General features: G+C 36.2%; 1 protein-coding gene and 2 long non-coding RNA genes across 5 annotated transcripts; 2 read left to right on the top strand and 1 right to left on the bottom strand.

The window, feature by feature from the left end:
- On the bottom strand, nt 1-23,968 carry ATP6V1G3 (ATPase H+ transporting V1 subunit G3). 2 transcript variants are annotated; one of them, XM_087960781.1, is made up of 4 exons: nt 18,640-18,730; nt 17,795-17,857; nt 5,488-5,588; nt 1-769 (listed from the first exon to the last, which is right to left on the bottom strand). In XM_087960781.1, exons 1-4 carry the CDS (start codon nt 18,713-18,715, stop codon nt 596-598), a joined length of 414 nt encoding a protein of 137 aa, XP_087816907.1. In that variant the 5' UTR covers nt 18,716-18,730; the 3' UTR covers nt 1-595. The 2 variants fall into 2 exon arrangements, with proteins under 2 accessions (XP_087816907.1, XP_026527522.1); XM_026671737.2 differs by lacking the exons at nt 17,795-17,857; nt 18,640-18,730 and adding an exon at nt 23,857-23,968.
- LOC148131284 (uncharacterized) lies at nt 12,216-13,334 on the top strand. Its single transcript, XR_015748671.1, has 2 exons — nt 12,216-12,253; nt 13,205-13,334. It is a non-coding gene; the product is annotated as an uncharacterized LOC148131284 (long non-coding RNA).
- LOC148131283 (uncharacterized) lies at nt 19,231-25,955 on the top strand. Of its 2 annotated transcripts, XR_015748670.1 has the most exons (4): nt 19,231-19,442; nt 21,608-21,820; nt 24,078-24,517; nt 25,244-25,955. It is a non-coding gene; the product is annotated as an uncharacterized LOC148131283 (long non-coding RNA). The 2 variants fall into 2 exon arrangements; XR_015748669.1 differs by lacking the exons at nt 19,231-19,442; nt 21,608-21,820 and adding an exon at nt 20,056-21,544.
- The last annotated feature ends 824 nt before the right edge of the window (nt 25,956-26,779 follow it).

Here is a 26,779-nt window from a genome sequence, read left to right as displayed (position 1 = left end):
TTAAGTCTAATAATATATACTATTTATTGTATACTTAGTTATTTTAAAACTCCACATATTGAGACAAACAGATTTCCTACAACAAGCCATATGACAAAATACTTTCCAAGCAGTAGAGAACATCAGAAGAAAAAAAGACACCCACTTAAAAGCTGCTAGTGTCAAGCCATTCTTTTTTCTGCTTTTGCCCATATTTAAGTGATACAATCTTTGCTACAAAAATGAGGGTGGGGGGGGAAAGTGAGGGTAAAAAAAAAGTGAGGGTAAAAATTTACGTTGCCAGAGAGTTGCCTATAAAAGCTGGCCAAATTACAAATATTATGCTCAAGAATATGCTTCAGCTTTGAGATTATATTATATATCCAGCTGGAATGCAGAAAGTAATAATAATAAAAAAAACTGTAGTAAAATTATGTATAACAATTTAGCTGTTGGAAACAGAAAATCCAAATGGATTCTTGTTCGGTTCTTGCTGGTGATAAAAATATAATTGGTAACAAGTTAATATATATAGTGATAGTTCCCAATCTGCCATCTTCATTAGGCTATCTCATTCTGTGAGTACTGCTTCTTTTAAAACATTTCCATAGGGGATTTAAATTGTATATGTATAATTTGGATGGATATCAGGATTGATGTCGTACACTTTGCCTAATAGATTACCAAACACATTCTCTCTGTTCTTGTGATAATTATTAGTGAGACTTTGGATTTTTGCTGCAGTTTCTTCATCTATTTTTGTTGATAGATTATCATGAGAGCCCATTATCTGCAAAGACAAAACAAGGTATAATATGTAAAGTAAGCAGAAACATTTATGCAAGTTTCAAAACAACTCATGCTCAAATCTCTGTTTGTGATTTGTATATTCTTTTAACAGCAGGATGCTGTTATTCAAAAAGTCCTTTCTTAGGTAGTTCTCTCTCTTGCCACCTTGCCTCTTGTGGGGGTCTAGGATTATGGGATAGAGAGGCTTGAGTTGTGTATGTGTGTATCTATCTCTCTGAAGCTGCCAAAGGCAATCGTTTTCTGTCCAGAAAAGAAGCAAAACAATAGAAGATAGTGAAGTTGTTCTAAGACTGTCTACAAAGCTCATGCACCTTGTGCTACCTTGTGCTAAATTACCAATGGTTAAATTACCAATTTAGTATCACAAGCTAAATTGGTTTCAGGGAATTACTAATCAAGGAACCACCAAGAACACTCTCACCAACACTGACAGGGAAAGCTACTAATACAGGGGTCCCCAACCCTCAGGCCATGGATTGCCACTGGTCCACAGCCCACCAGGAACTGTGCCATGCAATTGAGTGAAGGCCCTTCTGTACATGTTGAGGATGCAGGCATCATGTGAAACCACACTCTTCCAGTCCACGGAAAAAAACGCTCTCCACGGAATCAATCCCCGGCACCCAAAAGGGCCACAGCATTAGTGTATAAAAAGAGAACCAACAAACCCTACATTCTTCTAGGACTTATGTTATCTAGTTGGGTAATGAAACATCTTCAACAAAACAACCAAGCTAAACAACCAAGCTCAGCGGTGACCAAGGATCCCATGTTTCAACCCTGAGTTCGGTAAACACCCAAGCCATGTACCTAATGTTCCAGTGTCCTATTCCATCTAGAAGGCATACCAGTTTTAGTCATCAATGGTTAATTGAACATTGATTGACATGATTATACCTTGCACTTTCCATACCTTATAATTACATTTACTCATATATAGTGCTTTCTTTAACTAAGCAACATTTTATGATTTCATTACTTCATCAGCATCAGTTAGTAAAATACGCCTATTCCCCACTCATTGGAATAACTTAAGCTTTAAATTCTGGCACATTTTTATATGTACTTTAACTCAAAAAGATATGTTTTGTCTGTCTTTTTTTACAGAAAAGATCAAATTATAAAATTTGAAAAATGGTGAAAAGGAAAATATATCCATCCTAATCTGCATATTAGTGTAAATAATTAACTTCACTACATCAAAATGTAGACTGAATTAAATCATCAGGCACCTTTTAGTGATATATAGTTTCACATTATAGCTTGAAAAATAAATAATGGGAGGTATTGGTGGATTACTATTAGATTTCATGAAGATGAATTGGCAAAAATAATCAATCCTGTTGTAATGATGTTTCATTAAATAATTATATAAATTAGAGGTGCAGATCAAATATGGACAGGTGTCTGAACCAGAGCCTTTGTTTGTGTGTGTGTGCTTGATGATGATGTTCCCAAATTTTGACATGTGTTCTACACAGAAGGGTTTATTATAATTACACAATTAATTATGCTGTTCTAAAACACTTATTTTTATATATAAAAAACCCTCTTGTTTTGAAAACATATTGTCCTTGTAATGTAATTTGGCAAGTTTGAGTCTATTAAAATGCTGTTCCAATATAATTTTGATTCAGTTGTTCTTCCATGCTAGACAATGAAATAATAAAAACTCTGCTTTAATCTTATTCTAGATTTGGAAACATGAACGCGTAGGATTATTTGTGATTATTTTTATGAATGCAAGTTACCAATCCTTTTCAAGTATATAAGCAATAAAGAAATGTACATGTTTCATTTCCATACCTACTATGTAAAGCAAATCCATAATTGATGATGTGCCATCAGATCATTGTTGAATCTTAATTACAATGCAGGTAGATCTTTTCCATGACAATTTGCCCCTAACTTGGTACTTTCAGGCATACCAACAGTGCAGTCATTACCACTGTAACTAAATAATACTAATTCTAATCTTCCTAAGTAATACTAGTATAAATGTTAATGGGATCATAAGAAATGATGAATCTACTAAGGCAGGTACCAATCTTCATGCTTAAGCAAGATTTGAGTTTGGTTACATTTCATGAAGTCTGGCACTGTTCAGCCAGCTCTCCATTGTTTTTATCTAGTTTGAAGCCCAGAGGAAGCTGAGAGAGAGTTGTTGTAGTTTGATGTAGTGGTTAAGGTGTTGGAAATTTTTAGACTGTGAGGCCACAGGCATGAAAGTTGATTGGTAACTTTGGACAAGTCACTTTCTGTCATCCCAACCTACCTCACAGGGGAGGTGTTGTTGTTGTGAGGAAAATAGAAGGAGGAAGATGTATTAGGTCTCAACTTCTCTGCCTTGATTACTAGAGCATTTAGGTCTAGTTTTAGATCTCTGAGGGGCAGTGTGGTATAGTAGTTTAGATCCTGGGTAGGTCCAGAGTTACTCAGGTTCAGATTTATCTCCAGCCATAGACACTCAGTTCCATTTACCTCACAAAGTTGTTATTGCAAGAAAATAATAATAAGAGGAAGTACCAAGTATGCCACTTTGACCTCATGAAAGAGAGGTGGGACATAAATCAATCAACGTATATGCATATTTTTTTTAAAAAAAACTATACACAATGTAAGGGAAGTCTCTCCCAAGGCATCACATGGTTAATCTGGGCTGTAAAAAAGAACTTGATTTATTTTTTTTCTGGTATTTTATTGTGGGAATTGAGGAAAAGTAAAGGCGATCAGTTTATTGAGTGAATATACTTATTGTGTGGATTATTATATTGTAATCAATACAATTTACATTGTTACCTATTGGTATAGATAACATGGTGCACAGATGGAAAAAATATGTAATTGTATCCTGCTAAGTATGAATTCCCTGAACAGTATGCACAGGGTTGGGGTTTTGTGATTATTATTTTTTAATTAACTAAATATTTGACAGATTGTGGTGGAAACAACATTGACCTACCATTTAATTAAATGATATTTCTATATCAATTGAACAATTTAGCAAGGTGATGTTATAAACAGATGCATACATTCCAAACTGTGACTCCTTTCTTTTAGTTTTGTGCTTCCTTTTCACACAAATTTAAATATTTTAACCTTACAGAATTCTGAGTATAATACTTGGGAATTGCTGCCAAATATGTGGGCAAACCCTTTCATCATTCTTTATTTTTTCAGAGGAGACCTTCAAGAATGATTAATATGAATGATAATAGATATAAAATTAAATTTTCTACTCATTGATTTCTTTAATGCATAAAAACAGTGGGTTCTTATGAAGTTAATCCTCAGCCAGGGATCACATTGATCTTTGGGAAATAGGCAACCTAATTTCAAAAGCTCATTGTTTCAGTCAGTTGAGGTGGCTGGTTAGAATAGTCAGCTTCTCTCTGTAAGATGGGCCAGATCAGGAAATAGCCTCCACAAGAAGTTTTGAGATAGGTGTTATTGAGATAGATTATAGTAACAGAATCTTGCAAATCTCCTAGTATTTAACCTTTCCTCCTTCTTATGCCCTCCTTGAATCAAGCAAGGAGCCAGGCTTGATATTATTAAGATAATATCTTAATATTATCCCCTTTCCTGGGATTTAAGGAATGTTTTTGGAAATAATAACAACAACAACAACAGCAATAATAATAATAATAATAATAATAATAATAATAATAATAATAATAATAATAATAATAATAATAATAATAATAATAATAATAATAATCATAATCATAATAATAGCTGTACAAGGAGATGCCAGAGTCCAAGAAAAAGAACTGGAAAAAGATCACAAAATATTGTGACCTGGCCATTGAAACTTGATACCGTGTCCAAGAATTTTACGAAACACATCAAGAAATTGCAGCTTCCTGCAATAACACCAGTGGAACTGCAAAAAACTGCGCTACTCGGAACGTTGTATATTTTAAGAAGATACTTGGTTGATACCTAGGATGCTGGCAGCAATCCGTTTCAACCATCAGCACCAGTCACTGGTATTTGTAATACATTTTTAAATGTTCAGTTGACTGAGTTTCATGTTTAATGAATAAAAGGCATAATAATAATAATCATCTATATTTGGTATTATTTACATAAAATGAGCATATCAGGCCTAATGCTTAAGCTTGTTACTTTCTCAATAAAGGAATGTGTTCATTTCACACATTGTCTGTATAAATAGCCAATACATGTAATTTACAGGTGTGGAAACATAATCACAGTAGGATTCAGGAATCTGAATTGGGATGAAATGTAGGACAGAGCTGCAGGACAGAGGGGCTTTTTCCCAGGGAGAAAGAGACAAAGAAGCATTGAATCTTTGGTATAACAGAAAGAGAGTGAAGGCAGACTCCCCCTAGCAGTTCTCAGGGAATATTTTGTAGTTATGTTGATAAGCGCTTTAGTTTGGCAAGATTTCTGTCTATAGGTGAACAACAATATTCTGAAGTAATTCAGTATATTGTTCTTGGTTCTTTGGGCCTGACAGATTACACAAAATGTAAAGCAATTCTTAGTGTGTATCATTCCTGCTTTTCCTAGATTGTGATTTCAGATACTTGATTTTCATCTGCCATCAGCCCTAGCTAGCCTAGCCCATGTACTAGTCAGAAAAATCTGGAGGACTTCAAGCTAGAGAGATTTCAATGATTTAATTTTCCCTTGATATTCTTAGCACCTTTCCTTGATAGTCTTACTTACTTTGGAATGCTTCCATCTGAAATCTTTTTCTCTCTGGAGCCTATAGTGGTCTATCTCTGCTATGGCTTCTTCCTTGGCTTGCTTCAGTCTCTTTCCTTTTCCTGAAAAAACGAGACATGCCATTTTAACTGGATTATTTTGTACCTGTCATTTATTTAATGCAGGAGGTCAGATAAAATTAAAATTCTTTAGTTCAAGAACACTTTGTTCATTATCCTCTTTCCTTCAGCACAACCCAGACAAGAACCCCAAAGTTAACTTTCTTGCATTTCAACTGCTTTCTCCTTACAGTAGAAGAAATCTCGCTGCCAAATTTGTCCTGCCAAGATACGGTGTATAACCTTATAACTTAGCTTTTAAAATTATACATAAATCTGTAAAGAGTCTCAACTCAATATAGTCAGGAATTATGCCATAAATTATTTTGGCTTCTACTGGAGAGATTTGGAGAAAGGCATTACTCTTTTTTTTATTCTGGGGAGGAAGAGGTCTTTGTTTTGTTGATCACTGTTTAATCTTTTAAAAAATAGATCCCCCTGATTTCTTAGAATCTTTGGAAGCTTTGAATCAGAATGATCTCAAGGGCTCATATCTGTGTCACTATCATCTTATATAGAATGACCCAATTTCCTTGTCACATTCAGTTATTTAAAAAAAATTATATGGCTATCCAACTCACTCTTGGGCTGTTTACTAAAATAAAAGCCCAACATAAAAATAATAAAAAAGCAACAACTTTCCACCCTCCGTCAACAACCAAATGAGCCACTTAATTCCATTCTGAGGTCCCCTGGCCTGTTGCTAAAATTAGGTCTTCAGGGTCTTGAGATCCTGAGAAAGAGTGTCAAAGTGGGGGCTAATTCATGAGGATGATATTCCATAGGGAGAGAGCCATCACCCTTCTTCTTGATCCCACTGGCTAGACAGTCCTCCTTAGGGGAGGGGACTCATAGCATTCCCTGATTCCTTGCTTTAGTGCATAGGTGTCAAACTCGCAGTGCCACATTGCCATCATGTGACATATCATGAAGTTTTTCCCATTCGCAGAGCTTGGGTGGGCGTGGCCTGCATGTGACGCATCTGGCCCTTGGGCCACCAACTTGATACCTCTGCTCTAGTGGGACAAGTAGATGTGACCGGAAAAAGATGGTCCTTCAAATCCCCAAATATAATTGACCTACTGAGTTCACACACTACACTAAACTATAAACCACGATATACAAATCATAGAGCTAGATTCATATAACATGATATGTCCGAATTGGACAAATCATTTTATTGTCTTGAGCAATACGCTGCTTAGATACCTTATGCTATACAAGAATTATCATCTGTCTATACAAGAATTATCATCCGTCTATACATGCTATACAAGAATTATCATCCGACTGAAGAACAAGAAGAAAGAGCTTCATAGGAGGAGGAGTCGACTCAAGGAGAAGACATTTTAAATAGACAATTAACACAAAGAACACTACAAAGAAGTGGGAAAAGAAGGAAGGTTAAAAAGTTGAGATTTAAGAAGGCAATCAAAGGGAATACCTATGAAGTTGGGAAAGGCAGAAAGACCCAGCAGAAAAAGGGGAAAGGAAGATATTAAGAAAGAGAGGGATATAAACTGGAATGAGAAAAGATATGGGGAAAAGAGGGGGAGGAGAAGCAGTAAGAAACAGGTGCATGAAATAAAGAAATACGGAAATAGTAAAATGTTGAAAAGAAATGGTTTTTTCAGAGATAATGGATGATGAATTAAAAAGGGGATTCTGCAGGGTGACAAGGGGTAATAAGAATATTTCTGCAATTAAAAATATTTAGAAAATAGGGTAATATAGATACTGATAACTCTTATTAAAAATCAAGGGGGAAAAATATGCTGCGGAATCTAAATGAAAAGATGTAATGATTATTATTGTAACTTCTTAAAAATAATTGTTTATTGGGAATCAAGATGAGGGAATAAAGGTATATTTTAATCATTGAGGTGTCACACTCAAAGCAGTAAAAGGTATTTGGTTTTTTTTTTTTTTTTTGTGTTAAAATTTGTATTAATCTAGAATTTATAAAAAGAATGTGTAATGGAAAGGGAATATGACAGACTAAAGAACCAAGTAAATTAATAAGTTAACATAGACTATTAAAAGCAAGGAGAGACATTGGTAACTTATTATTATTATTATTATTATGCAAACACATATTGTTTATCTTTATTTTTAAAATAAATATTAAAGGATTATATTTGAAATAATTGAAATGAAACAAAAAGATGTTTCGATTGAGATTAATGAAAGAGGCTAAAATTAATGTGTTTAATTAATTTTCCTTACTGAAAATTTGGAATGGAAAAGGTAATAATAGAATTAAGTATGCATATATGAATGTATAATTGCTGTCATATTTGTATGTAAAGGTGATGACCCGGAAATATGTTGTCCACTAAAAAGAGATTTTTGTTTTTAATGTGAAAAACTGAATAAAATTTGTTTAAAAAAAAGTTAAGGGATATATTAAAAATAGAAAAGTAAATCCACATAAATACTCATATGCAGTGATGGGATACATTTTTTTTTACTACCAGTTCTGTGGGTGTGGCTTGGTGGGCATGGCAGAGGAAGGATACTGCAAAATCTCCATTCCTAACCCACTCCAGGGGGAGGATACTGCAAAATCCTATTCTCTCCCCATCCCACTAACCTGCTTTCAAGCTCCATTCTCCTGTGCAGGGCAACAAAAGAAGAGCAGCTGGACTCGGGAGGCACAGAATAGATGGGGGTGGGGTCAGTCAGAGGTGGTGTTTGCAGGTTCTCTGAACTACTCAAAATTTCCACTACCGGTTCTCCAGAACTGGTCAGAACTGGTCAGAAGCTGCTGAATACCACCTCTGCTCATATGCATATCATACAATGTTTTACAAGTGAGGACAGAACACTGTCCAAACATCTCATCAGATATGCACATATCTCCATACCAGAATGCACATATCCATCTGCTATGTACAGCCATGAAATTAGTAAGCATGTATGAATCTTGCATTTTGAGTACATGTCTCGCTCTATTGTTTCAATCCAATCAAAAGGAATCTTACTTATTTGAATATTTTATGCAAATCATGGACTTCTAAAGGAATGTATATATTTTCACAAAACTACTTTTTGAAGGTTATGGATAAACCTAAGACCACAATTGCCTTAATTGTCCTCTTTCTCTGTTCTCTGTGTGCTAGCTATGGAGAGAGCGTTTACATTCATTTTGTTATATGTTCTGTTATTATTATTATGTATTGACTTTAGGATCAGAAATATAGTGTTTACTTACTCTCACATAAACAATCTAATGCTTCCAGATTTCCTTGCTGAAAAACATTGGCACTGTTTTATTTTATTTTATTTATTTTTATTTGATTTATTTGATTTGTCAATTGCTTACAAGATAATAAGTATATACATAGTTATGAATACATGAAATGGGTACATATAAGAAAAATAAAAGAAACAATAGGACAGGGATGGTAGGCACGTTGGTGCACTTATGCATGCCCCCTACAGACCTCTTAGGAAAGGGGTGAGGTCAATAGTAGACAGTCTAAGGTTAAAGTTTTTGGGGTTTGGGGAAGAAACTACAGAGTCAGGTAGAGTATTCCAGACATTGACCACTCTGTTGCTGAAGTCGTATTTCCTGCAATCAAGTTTGGTGAGGTTAACCTTGAGTTTGTATCTATTGTGTGCTCTTGTGTTGTTATGGTTGAAGCTGAAGTACTCATTGACAGGTAAGACATTGCAATGTATGATTTTATATACCATACTTAGATCAGACCGAAGACGGCGTAATTCAAGGTTTTCTAGTTCTAGAATTTCAAGTCTGGTGGCATAAGGTATTCTACAACGAGGAGGAGTGGAGAACTCTTCTTGTGAAATATTTCTGGACTTTCTCAACTGTGCTAATATCAAATACATAATGTGGGTTCCAGAGTGATGAGCTGTATTCGAATATTGGTCTAGCAAATGTTTTGTATGCTCTAGTTAGTAGTGTGATATTACCAGAGAAAAAGCTACGTAGGATTAGGTTAACAACTCTTAATGCCTTTTTGGCTATGTAGTTACAGTGGACTCTAGCACTTAGATCATTAGAGATGAGTATTCCAAGATCCTTTACAGAGCTTGGATTATCAAAAAGATCTTGACTATTCAGCTTGTATTTTATTTTCTGATTTTTTTTTGCCAATATGTAGGACAGAGCATTTATTTGTTGAGATTTGAAGTTGCCATTTGTTTGACCATTCTGATACATAGTCAAGTTGCCATTTGTTTGACCATTCTGATACATAGTCAAGATCTTTTTGAAGGGTAGCAGTATTGTCTGTGGTATTGAACAGCTTTACATCATCAGTGAAAAGAACGCAGTTGCTCTTAATATGATCACAGAGGTCATTTATGTAGAATATGAAGAGAGTTGGTCCTAGAACACTGCCTTGGGGGACACCACTATTGACAGGTACAGAATTTGATAGAACACTCCCAATTTTGACCATTTGTTGTCTGTTTGACAGGAATGCTTCTATCCAGTTATGCAGTTGTCCAGAGATATCGTAAGATTTTAGTTTTAGGAGTAGTTTGTCGTGTATAAATGAATCAAAAGCTTTACAGAAGTCTATGTAGATTGCGTCTATTGCTTTGCCCTGATCGAGTTGTGTAGAGTTATGGATGTTTTTGCAGTGTAAGAATTGCAGATTACAGGATAGTTTTTTTCTGAAACCAAATTGTTTATTGGAGAGTAGGTTGTTTGTCTCTAAGTGCAGGATAATGGATTGGTTAATAATTGATTCCATGACTTTACAGATGACGCAGCATAAGGAGATTGGTCTGTAATTTTCAACTAGGCTGGGGTCTCCCTTTTTGAAGATGGGGATGACCGTGGCTTGTGACCATAGGTTAGGCAAGGAGCTGGTCCTGAAAGATTTTTCAAAGATTATGCTTAGAGGTTTGGCTAAGGCAGTGGATAGCTTTTTAAAGAAGTAGGCACATATTCCATCCGGTCCAATAGATAGAGATGGTTTTAGATTGCGTAGTGCTTTTTCAACATTGTCTTCTGTAAAATCGATATGTATTAGATCATTGTAGTTATCTGTGGTTCGGCTAGGAAATACTAGGCATGATCCACTGCTGTTTACAAATACTGAGCCGAAGAACGTGTTAAAGAGGTTGGCTTTAATGGTGTTGTCGTTGCAGTCTTTACCATTAGGTCCTATCAGGGGTGGGATGGACCTTGAGTCTTTTAGTTTGTTGTTTACAAAATTGTAAAAAGCGCGGGTGGAATTGGTGCATAGAAGGTTTTCCTCTTGTTTAATGTGATAATTGGTGCATTCAGTCTTTATCTGGTGGCATAAATTTTTGTATCGGCTTTTGAAATTGGCAACGTGACCAGATTTGTTTTTTCGCCAGAGTGATCTCTTTTTGGATTGAAGTTTCCTTATTGTTATGGGTAATCTGTTTTTTTGTTTTGTTTTGGGAGTTGTTGTTGGTACATATAGTTTGATGACTCTTTTGAGTTCAAGTAAGAATATGTTGTAATGGTCCTCAACAGTATTGCATCCAGTGAATAGAGATTGCCAATCAAGGGATGAGAGATTGTTGTCTATAAGATCATAGTTGCCTTTTTTGAAGTTATAATTGGGGATTACATCATTGTGATGATTTTTGTGTGGGCGTATGTTGAGACAAAAGTCAATCATATTGTGGTCACTGCTGGAAAAGGGTTCTTTAGTTTGTATTCCGTAAATTAAATTCAAACTATTGCAGAAGATGAGATCGAATCCGTGGTTTAGTCTAGTGTTGTTGGTTACTAGTTGTTCCAGTCCCAGATTTGTAACAGCATTGCAGAAGGTTGCGTGTATGGTTTCAGTTGTACATTCATTTAGGGTCCAGTCAATATGAGGTAGATTGAAATCACCAAGAAAGTAAAAGGGTATGGGCAGGATGCTGCCCATGTTAGTAGTGTATTTAGCTTGTTTACATGTTCGATCTCATAATCAGGTGCTCTGTAACATAGTAAGAATCGAAATGTGATATTTAAGTATAGTTCACAGATGATGGTCTCAGGAAGAGCAAGTTCCTGGGTAACTTGAATATCTTTTAGATGTAAGGACTTTTTATAGAAGATAGCAACACCACCTCCTCTACAAATTTCACGATCTGATCGGTAAACGTGATAGTCTCTTACTGTGGTAATGGAGTCAGGGAGAGATGCGTTGAGCCATGTTTCACAGACAAATATAATGTCGAATTTAGCCATATTTAGTAAGAGGAAAAATTCAGGTATTTTATTCGCAAGGCTTCTTGCATTGAGTAGCTTGCATTTAAGGCCAGCAGTAGTTGGAATTGAGGTAGTTAGGGGCGTGCGTGTCACAAAGCATCACTTGTTGAAATGTGGACAACTTCTTATATGACCTGAACTTTTAATCTAATATTTCTTTTTGTTTTTTGCAATAGTCAGAGAACAGATTGTAAATGCTGTTGTCAAGAAAAGGCATCATTCTCCAAGATTTGCCTTACTGATTTGCTGACAGGAACCCTTCAGTTTGCAACAATTGAATTTTGTTAAACTCTGGCATAAATCCAAACCAATATAATGTTACATCTCAGATCCCTAAATTGCAATATTTACATTTATTGAATTTCCGCCTCCCTTTTGCTATTGTTTGCTGGATGGAAAGGTGGGGGGGAATATTAAAGCACATTTCGAGCACTAACACGTTGTAGACATGAAGGAATAGGTAATGTCAAAGTCTAGTGACTCATTTCATAATAAGGGTAATATGACAATAATGATATCTTGCTGATTTTTAAGTATTAAAATAATGCTTAATATTTTGGTCTTGCAAATTCCAGTTTAGTCCAGGTATTTAGGTATTCATTAATTTATGTGGATTAATCATTCTACCTAAAGCTGAAGTGTTAAAGTGAATTCTATGAGGTTTTTAGCTCTATATGATGTTCTCTTAGATATGGAGCTTCAGTACACAGAAGAGAAAGTACATTAATTTAGGAAAGTATTGAAGCAACTAAAGGAGTAACTGTGCCTGGGCAGGTTCTAATCTAGAAGATAAGCCAGAAGGAGAAGAATTAATGTTGTTATACAGAGATTCCACTTCTGTCTAATTTAGATAAGACAAAAAGGGTGATGAGAACCATTCTGAAAGTATTCATTGTCCCCTACTTAAGTTATAATATCCTCCAATTCTTGAGCTTTGTCTACAAATGTATGTAAAATTTATAAAAAGCACCTTTCCTCCAATAATCACATTCTGAAGAAAAACACAGCTTCTGAAAAATTGCAGAATTCTCACCCTTTAAGAATCTAGAATGCGCAGAATTTTAGAGAGATTGGCAGTATTCTATGTACTTTATATTTATAACAGCAAAGACCTGCCACTAGGAATGACACTCAATAGTTTCAAGTTTTCAACTTGCTTTGCAAATAGCCCAGACTACACAGCTTTAATAGTTTCATGCTATGGAGGAGGTGATAATGCAAGCATGATTTTGCATTCCAGGCAACATCCAGTTGTGGATATAGGAATTGATCAGACACAGCTATTTTGTGACAAAGCATATGAGGCAAGTTATTCCAAGTATCAGTGCTGTAATGAGGGAATTAGCCAGTATCCGCAGTTAGATGCATTCTGTGTCCTGTATTCACGTTTATCTCTTCTGCCAAAATTTAGATTAGATGTTCCTCTGCTGAGGGGATCCTGTCTCCATAAAAAGGCAATACAGTGCTGTGTCTGGTGTCATGTCAGTCAGAAGTAATGCCATCAAAAACAAGTTTATAGAAAAGCGGAGGAAGAGCTGTCATACCACAGTACTGCAAAAAGAAGAATCAAAACAGTTGGAGACAAAGACTTGGTTTTTTGGCACGCTGAAAATGTTGCTTGGCTTCCTATTGCAGTTAACAGAAGCATTGAAATGGAAGATAAACAGAATAAGAAATCAGCATAGCTTACTTTTCAAGAAATTGCAGTATAATACTGAAACATTGTGGAATAGTGAAATCTATAGCTTCCTTTAAATACATTCTTCAGCACTCTAAAAGTTTGTTCTCTTTGTCTTAAAAAAATAATACTTATGTGACTTTTGGTGGGCAAATTTAGAATTTTTAAAACAATTTGTGGGCTTTCTCATAAAATGGCCGCCCTTATTCATAAAATGGCTGCCATAGGAAGTATGTCCTGTCAAAGAATGGCAGTTTGCCAGGAAGCAAACTGATGAAGGGGATCTTGCCATTGTGGAATGATATCCAACTGTCCTAGTTTATCATGGGGTTTTTTTCTGTATCAGTGGGCACATTAATAAGCAAAGCAATAGGCTCTAATAACTCATTATTTTCTGCGAATGCCTCTGGGTTGATGTAGGGTCTAGAAACATTCTTGGAAATAAGCATTATGTGAAAAAATTTTTTGTAGAATTACAGCTTCTCTGAAAAGAAATAAAAAGAACCTTGGAAACAAAACCACACAGAAGCCAAATGTATATCAAAGGAGGTATTTACTAACATCAAATGTCCTGTTATGGTCTAATAATATGGCTACAAACCTTGCAGCTCACATGCCTTTTCTTCTACTCCTTTCCTCTGAAGAGACGGTGTTTTTATGTTAACCACACTTAACAATATATGTAATCAAAACTATGGTTTAATTTATCTTTCTTTGGAGGAATTATGCTGAAAGCACTTCAAAAAAAACCCGGAGAAAAGTCTCGTGACTCCACTGTAAGAATACTTGAATATTGGAAAAGCTATTGGCAGTGGCCCCCACTCTCTTCATGCTGATTGTAGAAGCAATGGATATTTAAAAACAGGTAATATTGTGTGGAGGCAGAGAGGAAATGCTGTAAAACCCAAATTAGAAGACAACCTTATAGTTTGGGATTATCAGTCAATCCAGGACATTGGGATCACAGAAGAACACAGAAAGAAGAACACGTGAGAGCCTATATTGATTAGCAGGCAACCTTTCATCCTAAATTAAGGGCTTCTGTAGAGAGCAAGATTACTCAATTTTAATATTGGTATTAGAAATTATAGTGGCAATATGGTACATTCATATTATTCTAGATGCTATCTGATTATTGGAGGAGGTGAACTATGGGCTTAATGCAATACCTGGCTCAATTTGGGCCTTAGCAAGCAAACACTCAGAGTGCCTGTGTAATGTTTTCAGATACCCACTGTTTATTTATGTAATCTCATGCATACTCCACCTCCAGGGATATAAATAATAGCTGTCTGAATTCATGCTTTGCATAAAACCCTAATATTTTTTGTTTGGTTTGACCAGCCAAATGTGTTGCATGGTAGGAAATCAGCATAGATTTATAATGGTGTTTTCTGGTTTAGCATATTGTGAAGCAGGGATGTCAAACTCAAGGCCCATGGCCCATGGAGTGCTTAGATCTGGCCTGTGGGGCCACCCTGGAAACAGTGAATAATTGGTCTACAGTGCCTCTGCCAGCAAAATTGGAGCTTGGAAGGGCCGCATAGGTTGCAGGAAGCCATCGCAGCCGAAAATGGAGCTCGCGACGGCCGTGTATTGCCCTCCTGAGCTCCATTTTTTCTGGCAGAGGGTTGCAGGAGGCTGTCGCAGCCAGAAATGAAGCTCGTGAAGGCCGCATACAGCCCCTCCCCCGGGCTCTGTTTTTGATGGTGGAGAGTTGTAGGAGGCCATCAGAGCCAGAAACGAAGTTTGGGAGTCTGTTTTCACTGCCAGAGCGCTTGGGCCACCACAGGCACCCCTGACATAAGTGATGTTGAACTGGCCACACCCACTTTGCCCTCCCTGGTCAAATACAACCCTGATGCAGCCCTCAATGAAATTGAGTTTGACACCCTTTCTGTAACGTATTCTATGAACCCAGGCCATTAATATAGTCAACCCATCATAATTATACAAGCAATTTCAGCATGATGTGAGAAACTACCACTGCTTGGCTAGAAGAGCAGGAACAACTCTTCTGTCAGAGAAACTATAGCTTCACCAGGAGAGATGAAACACCAACTTGTGGATTGGCATGCTGTTAGTGAGACTGGTCTGGCCATCTCATTTCTTTATAAGAAATCCACATCTCTTTATAAACTGTTTATAAGATAGTTGGTTAACTGCCTCATATCTGATATGACCTTATGTTAATTTTGAAGGATTGGGTGTGTGCAAGATTTATACTAAACATAAGTCTGCTAACTAGTACAAAACCATACCTGGGAAGTTGAGTCATGGATAGATCTACATACCATACATTGGAGTAGTCTCCCTATACAATAACAGAGAAAACTAGGTTTACAGAATAGGCTTGCTTGGTTTATGTGGAAGACAGGCTGTTTGAGAAAGCTACAGGTACCTATACTCCTTCCTTAACAGTAAACTTGACACAGGTTAGAGGGAGATACATTGTTTTGGGGGCTTTGCCTCCACCAATGACTGGAGAAATCCAGGAGTAGAAAAGATAAAGGGTGTTTTTTCTCTCAGAGTGTAGATGCCTCAGAGGAACAAAAAAGCCTGAAGACCCAGCATGAAAAAAATGTAACTTGGACTGTTGTAAGAGGTCTGCAATGCTGGTCATTAAAAGGGACAATAGAGGGGGAAATGAAGACATTCCAGAGACACCAAAGGGGAAAAGGGGGCTCTGTAAGAAGAAAGCATCAATAGTATATATAAACAGAGAACTTCTATATGTTGTAGAGTGGAGAGTACAATCTAGAGGTAATTTTAAGTGCAATAGTATAGAACAGGCATGTCCAACCCTTGGCCTGTGGGCCACATGAGTCCATGGATAGCTAGTAATGGACCCCAAAAGATTGTAAACTTCTAACATTATTACATGCATTTTATATACATTCAATATATGTTTGATATATGGCCCTAGACAATTCCTTTTCACCCAGTATTGTTCAGGCAAGCCAAATGATTGGACATGCCTGGTAGAGAAGAACAGTAATAGGAACAGAGTGTAGACATGATAGGAAATATCCAATATATATTTGTGAGTATATAGGTAAGTTTTACACATTGCTTTTGTGATTTACAAATTAATAAGTTTCCAAATCTGTTAGAAGAAGATACAAAATAAACCACCTGGTCCAGAGCCCAGTGTTTTTGCATCTCTCTAGACCAGGGACCCCCCCAGGCCAGGGCCAGTGGTGGGTTTCAGCCAGTTTGCACCACTTTGGGAGAACCGGTTATTAATTTTCTGAGCAGTTGGTGAACTGGTTATTGGAAGAAATCATTAGGGCATAGAACCAGTTGTTAAATTATTTGAATCTCACCACTGGCCGCGGCCCCTTGGGAACTGGGCCATGCAAATGACGTGCAAAACTTATCGCCTTTTCCCCACCATCACCCCCGGTCTGCAGAGTGGAAAGATTGGGGACAGCTACTCTAGAGTCTGGGTCAGTCTAATTGGGTATGGTTTCAAAAAGAACCTGTGCAAATTTAACAAATGTCAAAGCATTATTGGAAAAGCAACATAGTGTATTGCTATACATTTCAGAGGAAAAATTATATGATATATTGTTGACATTTTACATGAAGCCAAATGAAGATTTTTTTTAAACACAAGGCAAAAAACATGTACCTGAGATGCAATTTATCTACACTGTCTGGTGCTCTTCTAGTATACAAACATTTTCAATAATGATGGTAATAGCAAAATTATTAGCAAAAAAAATGGTAAGAAAGGGGGGATTTTTAGTTTGAAGCTGGTTGTTGTGTCTGCATTTTAATGCTTTATATAATTTTTAATACAATATATATTTTATTATACATAAAATTGACTTTACTTTGTATAAATATGTTTTTTTCTAAAGACATGTCTGTCCTTACCATTTAAGATGTTCTGCTTGTACTCATTTTATTAAGTAGTTTGGCTTAATAAAATATTGTCTAGGTTGACATACTTTGGAGATACAATATTTAGTCTATATTTCAGGGTACCATGCCTTCCCATTAGATAGTATCCCTACTGTACTCCCATCATTCTGTTTCAGCAAAAAGTGTGCCTTTCAGTTTACATGAACAAGATTAAAGTGTCAGAATTCATACATACATACATACATACATACATACATACATACATACATACATACATACATACATATTATCTTCTTACTATCCTGTTCCACTCTCTTGATTTGTATACCTCCTTTTTTTCAGCAGAGCTACAATAGCACAATAGACCTTTATTAAAAAAATAAAAAGAACATTACTGCTCCCAGAAGAAATGATTTTTTTTCAATCACAAAATTTCATTCCCTGAATACTTACCTAGTTTTTTCTTATTTTTTTGGTGTTCGGAGATGCCCCATTGCCCTCTTTTTTTCTGTTCACCTACTAGAGAAAGTTTTCACACACATCCCCAGATTTCACACACATCCCCCATTTTAGACTATTTATCCTGATTTGACCCTAAAGGTTCCTGTCTCTAATTCTGGAAAGCCTTTGTGCCCTGGAGGAAAGTAGCTGTGTTACTTTCTGCTTCTTATCCATGAGAATTTGACAGAGACACTATTTTCTGTGAACTCCATGATATATCTGGATGTTCTTTGCTAATAATTAGACTCAAATCTTAGCCATTCTGCAATGTTTAAATAAATAAACAGATGCATGATTATATCTCAGCTTGGAAACAATTATTCACCTTCATATATTTTCTTTAGGTCACCATGCCATATTGGATTGACTTATGTTACACACTGGAAATTGGGCATGGCACAATTGAGGTCAGAAATCCTGGATCTGTGTTTTAAGACAACTTTGGATAGAACTGGTCAATTTGGCAGTAAATTCTGAATTATTAGATTTAAGAAGTGGCAAAACATGAAATGAACTGAAAAAAATTTCCAGACCTTATTTCAGTTTATCTAATGTTGCTTAACTGATGATAAATTTCAGCTTTGCCAGCACAAAATTGTAGAGTGAATCCAAACCTGTTATGTAAAATCAGTCTATCTATTAATCTCAATATCATGTCCAATATGAACATTTTTGGACTTTCAGCCATGGATATAAAAATTTATTGAAAAGGGGAATGCCGTTTTTTAATCCATGAATAGAAATTACAGCTGGGACATCTACTGTACCAGATAAAAAGAATTCTATGTGGATCTTACTCTTAAGCATGCAAAAGTTTATGTTTTGAGTCTCAGGGTTATCTGTGGATCCTGAAATATTCATCCATCCATCCATTCTCTACAGCTGCCCATTTGTCATGTGGCCTCTAGAAACCCCCGGTAGTTGCTACCAAGTTATCTGTTTAATGTGATAGAAAAAGTTATTAAACACATAACTGATGAGTACAACTCTGCTGAGGAGTACAAATCTCTGATGGAGATTTGAGTGAAGCATGCCTTTAAGCTGTTGTATGTAGCTACATCACTCCAGGGGTGGGATTCAGCCAGTTCACACCACTTCAGGAGAACCAGTTGTTAACTATCTGAGCAATTTGGTGAATTGGTTGTTGGAAGAAATCATTAGGGCAGAGAACTGGTTGTTAAATTATTTGAATCCCACCGCTGCATCACTCTCTAACTTTTAAGAATGAATCAAGATTCTGGGCAAGATAACAAAACACTTGCATACTTCTTATCTTCACTGAGGCAAACCAAAGCTTCCCAGCTATATGTAATATTAATTAAAAAGAAAGCGGATCAAATTGAAATTGTGATCATCCTCACCTGCTATTTTTGAAAATCGAGGAAGCTGTATATCCTGCCAAGAAGATATCTAGCTATATTGACATAGATTACAATAGGCACTGAAGAATCATATGAGTTTCAAGTAGGGATACATCAAATGTTTCTGATGAGATATTTCAGGGCCTTTTATTTTTCTCCTAATTCCTTAGATTAGCTGTTCCCGATCTGATATTCTGAAAACTGGGATGAAAGCTGGTTTCATTACTACAGGATATATAGTAAGAATGACACTCTATAAACATTACATATGATTCCTAAGTAATATATGTTTTATGCATAATGCCCCAAATTTATTTATTTACGATTTTTATTAGACTATGATACTTCAAATAATTCTCATATAATTAAGAATTTTATATGCAATAAAATTGCTTCTAAGTTAGACAGGACATTTTAAAACTATTAAAAATATGTTATCAGTGACTACTGAAATTATTTACTAAAATACTGTAGCAATTATAATCTTTGTTACCAGACATTCGTCTCATAAAATGGCTTCTTCTCTCTCACTTTAACCCTGCAGAATCAAACTAGCTTGTTAATATATATTTTCAAGTCCAGATTGCAGGTGACATCTATTATTATTATTATTATTATTATTATTATTATTATTATTATTATTATTATTATTAATATTATTATTAATATTATTATTATCCTTCCTATTCCCTATCTCTTCCAATGTATGACTATAACTGCTTGTATCTTTACAATTTATATTACTTATTTGTTCTCTAATATGATCTGACTGCTTATTAGGAACCTATGACTATCACTAAGTATTGTATCTTATGATTCTTGATGAATGTATTTTATTTTATTTTATTTTTTCTACATATACTTTGGAAGCCTTTTGAGCTGCAGGATATTTCCTTTTACTTCTTCAGCACCAACAAGAAACAGCCCTATTCTTATGAATGTGAGAGGCACGTTTTCAGTTTTCCAATTCAGGAAAGTCAAACCTGTTTCCCATTGCAACTAAACCTTGCTGGTGGAAGAGCAAGCAGGGTGTACCTCTTCAAACTGGCACAGAGTGGCCTGGAACTGGTATTTCCTGAACTGCAGAAAAAGTAGCTTTGGTTTATGGCACAGGTTTGCATGCATGTGCCTATGAGTCAGTTTTGACTCCTGGCGGTTGCCTGGATAGGTCCCTGCAGTTTTCTTGGCAAGACAGAGAGTGACTCGCCCAAAGTGACCTGGCTGGTTTCATGCCTAAGTTGGGCCTAGAATTCATGGTCTCCCAGTTTCTAGTCTGGTGCGTTAACCACTACACCAAATTGTCTGTCTTAAAGATAATTATATTCCCATCAACCTATAAAGATAGCTCGGCTTTTCAGAGTTTCACAAAGGCAACAGAATAATAGAGTTGGAAGGGAGGCCTTTTTGTCCAACACCACTGCTCAAGCAGGAAGCCCTATAACATAATGACATTCTTTAAATGCACCTTCATAGAAGCTTAAAGAAATGAATGAAAGAATGTAGGAGATAAAAGAACTATAGAACTTAGAAGGAGTTAGATCCTGACCAGTTGAAGGTTGACTTGGCCTTCTATCCTTCCAAAAACAGTAAAACCCAGATTGTTGGGGGCAATAGGCAGACTCCATTAAACCGCTTAGAGAGGGCTGGCTGTAAAGCACTATGAAGCAGCATATAAGTCTAAGTGCTTCATTCCATGGAAAAGAAACCAATTTAATTGACAAAACAATTGGCACAGGCTTGCCAGTTGCTAATCTAAAGCCAGTTCAGCTACTCTTTTCTGGAAAAAAGAATGGGGAAAAATATCATGGCAGCTTGGAGTAGAGTTTAAAACTGCTATCTTGTTCCCTAAAAAAAAAATGTCAGGAAACATTGTTTCTCTTTTCTCAGAGCTCTTAAGAATGTGTTCCCTTTTGTTTTAATGTGCACCTAGATTGTAAATATATCATGTGTTGTATTGGATTCATTGCATTGTTTGTATTAGGTTTAGATTGCCATTTTAATGTTCGCTTATCTTTTTAGAGGTTTAAATATATTTTTTTAGATTTTTAAAACATTTTAATTTAATTTTTGTATTTTAATGCTTTTAAATTCCTTGTACCCCATCCTTGTGATGCTGGTCTTTGACCATAATTAAGATTGATGGTGATTAGTTTCTCCTGGTTTTGAGCTTTCTTATTTTGTATGCTGTTCATAAACGCTGTTTATGTGCCCGTGTAAGCCATGTAAAGGCTTTGTAGGAAGATATCTTCACTGAACTTTAATGGAAGCTATTCATGAGAGAACTGATGCTTGCTTTTGGTTGCTTGAACTCCCAGAGACTTCTCAAATGTTTGTAATTAAGGTTAGTACTATGGGTGTCACCTCTGAGCCTTTATTCTCATTCATTTTGTTTGTTTTTGGAAAGCACCTTTTCTCTCCAAAGACATGGATGGTCCTCTAGATATTGCTGAACTATAACTCCTGACAGTCCTCACCAGCATGGTCAACTGCGAGGATGGTCAGAATCGGGATTTCAGTAGCACCTGCAAATTCACACGTTATGCAGTCATATAGTAATGGACCAATAACACCTGGATAAAATCAACAGAAGATCAGCATCAGCTATGATGGTAATTAGGTATGAATGAAAAGCTCATTTTGGCCAGATTTTGTATTAATCGATGATTTCTAAAAGGATTCTTAATAAATAATATAAGAACTTCTGCCTTGGGCAGGGATTGAACTAGAAGATCTCCAAGATCCCTTCAGCCCTATGATTCTGTGAATTGAAATTTATTATTATTTTTATTTATTTGATTTGTCAGTAGCTTACATTGCTGCACCAATCTCCCAAATTCAAAGAATAAAGCAAATCTGTCATATCATGTTACGTTTTTCCTGGGACCCTTTCTGGGCCTGTAGTAGATAGGAAAGGCTTCTGTTGGAGAAAGCACTCTAAAGTTAATTCCTGAGGGGGCGGGGGGAAATCACATCCTCCATGCATCTCCACAAGACACACGGTGTCACCATTGCAGTACAAAACTTCTACAGAACTGAGACTTGCAAACCCGACTTTTGAATACTTTGTCATGAAACATAGCTTGAGAAAGTATCCTTTAATTCAAAATCCATATTGCAGAGTCCACTGTTTATAGATTTTTCTTTGAAATTCCTCCTCACCCCAGCAAATTCAGAGAAATGTATAATCCAAAAGATTATACTACATTTATATTCCATCTTTATTTTATACAACTCAGGATGGTGTACATAATACTTCTGCTACCTAATTTTCCAGACAAAAAATCTGAGGTGGGTTGAGCTGAGAAAGAGAAACAGGCCCAAAATCATTCAACTGGCTTTCATGCAAAGGAAAGACTAGAACTCAGTGTTCGGATTGCTAGGCCATCACCTTCCCCACTATGTGAAACTGTCTGCATTAAAGGTAATTATATCCCCAACAGCCCATTAGAACATAAAATAAAGGCAGGGCAGATTATCAGGGTTTCATAAAGATGGAATTCCTCAAAATATCTCTTTGCAGAAGCTTAAGGAAATGAATGAAAGACTCTGAAAGAAGTAATAGCAAAATCCAATTTCATGGAAATGAAATCAATTTAATTGACAGAAATATTTAAAAAGTCCTGGTAGGAAATGCAGAGCTGCCGACGGGACCCAACATAATAAGGAAAAAGAAATATAAGAAAACAAGGCATGAAATCTTGTGTAAAGATGAATAATAATTTATAGAAGCTGCTGCAGAATAAAAATGCATGTGGTTTTATGTTCTGTGTAACTTTCAACAAAAGTATAATTAGACTAACAAAATATAAGTAGGTGGGTTAAAAAGTGATAAGTAATGTTGGAAATTCAAACAAGTCTACCTTACATAGAAGACCTTCAAGAACTAGTGTTACTAACCATTGGCCTTTTTGGCTGAGGCTGATAGGAAATCAATAGACAAAGCTCCTTTAGTTCTGAGATTCAGCCAATATTAAAGCATAGAACATTATAATGGCATAGTTGGGAAAAACTTATTCCATTCACACACACACACACACACACACACACACACACACAAATGCCATATACGTTAGTTCATGAATCCATCTTTTCTTTTATGTACACTGAGAGCATACGCACCAGGACAAATTCCTTATGTATCCAATCACACTTGGCCAATAAAGAATTCTATTCTATTCTATTCTATTCTATTCTATTCTATTCTATTCTATTCTATTCTATTCTATTCTATTCTATTCTATTCTATTCTATCCTATCCTATCCTATCCTATCCTATCCTATCCTATCCTATCCTATTCTACTCTATTCTATTCAGCCTCTCTATTATAAACCCAAAAGTGGAAGACACAATTCTGATTAGAAAACCAGAAAAGAATGTAGGTTGTAGAATAATTCCCGATAAGGAAATAGAAGGATGACTGTTGACTCACTTTAATTCAGCTCTGAAACTAGACACCAGATTATTACAATGTTTGGAAGAAGACATTGGAGGCAATTTTAAAAATTAACCCAATTTTGGGGGGGGATCAAACTAGAATAACATTTAAATGTATTATCCTTGTTGATGCCATTGTGATTTATCTGCAGTTATATATATATATGACAAAAGTTTTCTGGAGATTCAACAGAATTCCAGTATGGTGTGCAACTTACTTTTTTTGGCTTCTTCAAGCTTATCTTTGGCCCGTTTTTCTGCGTGGAGAAGCTGCTGTATTCCCTGAGACTGGCTCGTCATTTTGCCTCTTTGAGTTCAGAAAATGCCTATGGCAATTGCAAAAGAGGAAGAAGGCTTTATGGCAGGACATCATATTTATTCAACTCTTCTCCTGTTGTGTCAATAATCAAACCATAAACTTTGCTCTGTCTCTTTGCAGGCTAAAGCCAGATTAAAACCATGGAAGAAAACAAAAAGCAGGTGCAAAGAAGTGGATCAACTGGCTTGAGGGAGTTTCTCCACCACCACTCCCAGCCCCCATAGCTGCCCTCTTCCTCATGGCTCATGTGCAACCATCAACATAAAAACTTTGCTAGCTCTGTCTGACAGTGATATTTATGCAATGTTTAGATTAAAAATATCAATATGATTTGAGTAAAGCAAAACTCAGAAAGCACTTGGATTTCCCCACCCCCCTTAAAACTTGCTTGCATTGCACGTCTTTCCCTGCGTAGTAGGTGCCATTTATACAGGCATATCAATCATTGCTATTATATCACCACATCTTTGTTTCATATTGCAGGCACAAGTACTTAGGTACATCAAGATCTCCAAGGTGATTACTATTACTAGGATTAAAAGCCAGGATATATGGATCATGTGAGGACACAGTTCAGAGTTCACAATTCCATTTCAGTATTTTATATTGTTTGCATATCTTTTTTTATTTTTCATTTGTACCTATATACATTTATATTTAATTTATACCCCTGCTCTCTATTCATGAAACAATAATAATACAGAAAGCAACTAACAATCATTTTTAAAGGTAAATGTGATTTTCAAAAGTGCATCCAAGCACACAAATATATGTAAATACTATGTATTTAGACATTTTTTTTTGAAGGTCATAGTGATTTATTATACACAGCTAGGACTAGTTCAATATGGAGTGATTTTCCCTCTCTCCCCTCCCCCATTACCTGGATCTTCTGCTGCCTGCAGAACTCTATCAGGATTAGCCTGTGAAGAGGGCCTCAATAAATAAAGCTGTTCATAACTTTATGTCTCCTAATGATAAACACCATTAGATTTTGATCAATTCTTCAAATTGGAGCAATATACTGTATAATTACCAACCCAGCACGGGATTGAAACACCTGAGCCACTTTGGTGCTGAGGTGGTGCTGAGGTCATAGCAGAAGAAAGAAAAAGTATATAGTATTTTATCCTTTGAGCTCCTCTCCACTGTCTTTGGGTACATCCAGACATAGTAGACATTGTGCTGTTAAGGTGACAGTCAGAACCACATATACATAAAAATAGGGGCTTTGATATCATTATTTCATTCAACAACTAGATTTTGTTTTTACTCTCCTCCCATAGATGTCCCTGATAGTTTAGTTTCCATATTTTGCCAGGATAATTGTGATGTAGTAGAACTTGGGGACTACAAAATAGGAGGTAAGGAGCTACATGTTGCATATCCTGACTGATGGAAGCATTTCAGAATGTTTGGATAAAGAAATAAATTAGAATATGAAAAATATTTGCAGGCAGATTTTGTACAGCTTCTTTATGTTTTATCTTTTAAAGTGGAATGTGTCAGTGTAAACTTTTATGCCAAAAAAATGGCAATTTAACTTAGTTATCTGGTTCTTGTGCTTCACAAGATTTGTCAGAGAACAGACAGTAAGATCTGTTTTATCTATTTTTATCTAATTGAACCTTTCTTCCTTCCTTCCTTCCTACCTACCTACCTACCTACCAACCAACCAACCTACAGTGAAAGGGAGAATGTAGGACATCTAAAATATTAAACTGCTTTTATTTATTAGATTTTTTTTAATCCTACCTTTATCACTTTATAAGTAACTCAGGGCAGCAAACATACCTAATATTCCTTCTTTCTCCTATTTGCTCCACAACAATAACTCTGTGACCAAAAGGGGGCTGAGAGAGAATGACTGACCCAGAATCAGCCAGCTGTTTTTCATGCATAAGGCAGGACTAGGATTCATGGTCTCCTGGTTTCTAGTCTGGTGCCTTAAACACTAGGCCAAACTGGCATTGTTTAGCTACATAAGTTCTTCCTGACACTTACCCTGAGAACCAAAAATGCAAAGCAGTGAAAAAGAAAAGTGAATTGAAAATGATCTGTTTTCATTGGTCTACCAACTGATGGGCTTACTTTCCACATATAAACCTAGCAGTCCAGCCAAGGCTTTATCCACCCCACATCCCACCCTACCCTTACTCCTGTTCTCTGGATTCTCCCTTCTAACCAGTTCATCAGTAGGGCTCCCTGTCCTGAAGACTGACTTCTCACAATTGCAGAAACTTTCTCCTACACACAGAAAGGCACCTATAGAAAAACAACTTTTTAACCGCTTCCTATTCAGAATACATGAAAGACAACAGATGCTCTGTGACATGCTTTTGCAGCATGTTCCATCCCAGGTACAAATGGGTCTTGTTGAATAATTGTGGTGTGTAACTGCAGCATTTTGCCAGGTGTTCTCTTCCCCTTCAGAGATTATTATCTTCTGAAGAGGATTGCAAAGGCCAAATAACAGACTCCATTCTGCTCAAGCTATTTTCACTCTCTTCCTTATCACCTAAGGGAAGAACACAGGAAGAAGTCCTGTGGCACAGTACTATACCAACTAGAAGAAGAGATTTAAAAAATATGTTTCTCTGGCTTCTTAGGAGTTAATAGGCTGTTGGTTTTCCTGTCCTTTGTTCAATTCTAAAAATGTCCCCTGTTAGAACTGGTTGCCAAGCCTGGAACTATTTTATTATTGCTGAAACTGGCAATGTGCTAAGGAGCAGATGTACTATTGCTTTGCCATTCATACCGTTTGCGTTCATATGCGTGCATGCGCACACAAAAGCACACAAACATAGAGTATCCCTCCCCCC

This window comes from Notechis scutatus, chromosome 3 (assembly GCF_049901735.1).
Source record: "Notechis scutatus isolate UNSWTSFEM ecotype Mainland chromosome 3, rNotScu1.2, whole genome shotgun sequence".
In the NCBI taxonomy this organism is placed as follows: Eukaryota; Metazoa; Chordata; class Lepidosauria; order Squamata; family Elapidae; genus Notechis; species Notechis scutatus.
The sequence above is the reverse complement of the archived record's forward strand: the minus strand, read 5'-3'. Positions and strand labels throughout refer to the sequence as shown.

Excerpts from the sequence above, each read along its gene's own strand:
- ATP6V1G3 (XM_087960781.1), bottom strand. The coding sequence starts at position 18,715 with ATGGATGGATGGATGAATATTTCAGGATCCACAGATAACCCTGAGACT. Across the intron at positions 5,589-17,794 it reads AAAAAATAAGAAAAAACTAG|GAAAAGGAAAGAGACTGAAG; the intron begins GTAAGTATTCAG and ends TCGTTTTTTCAG. Across the intron at positions 770-5,487 it reads TCAGATGGAAGCATTCCAAA|ATAATGGGCTCTCATGATAA; the intron begins GTAAGTAAGACT and ends TTGTCTTTGCAG.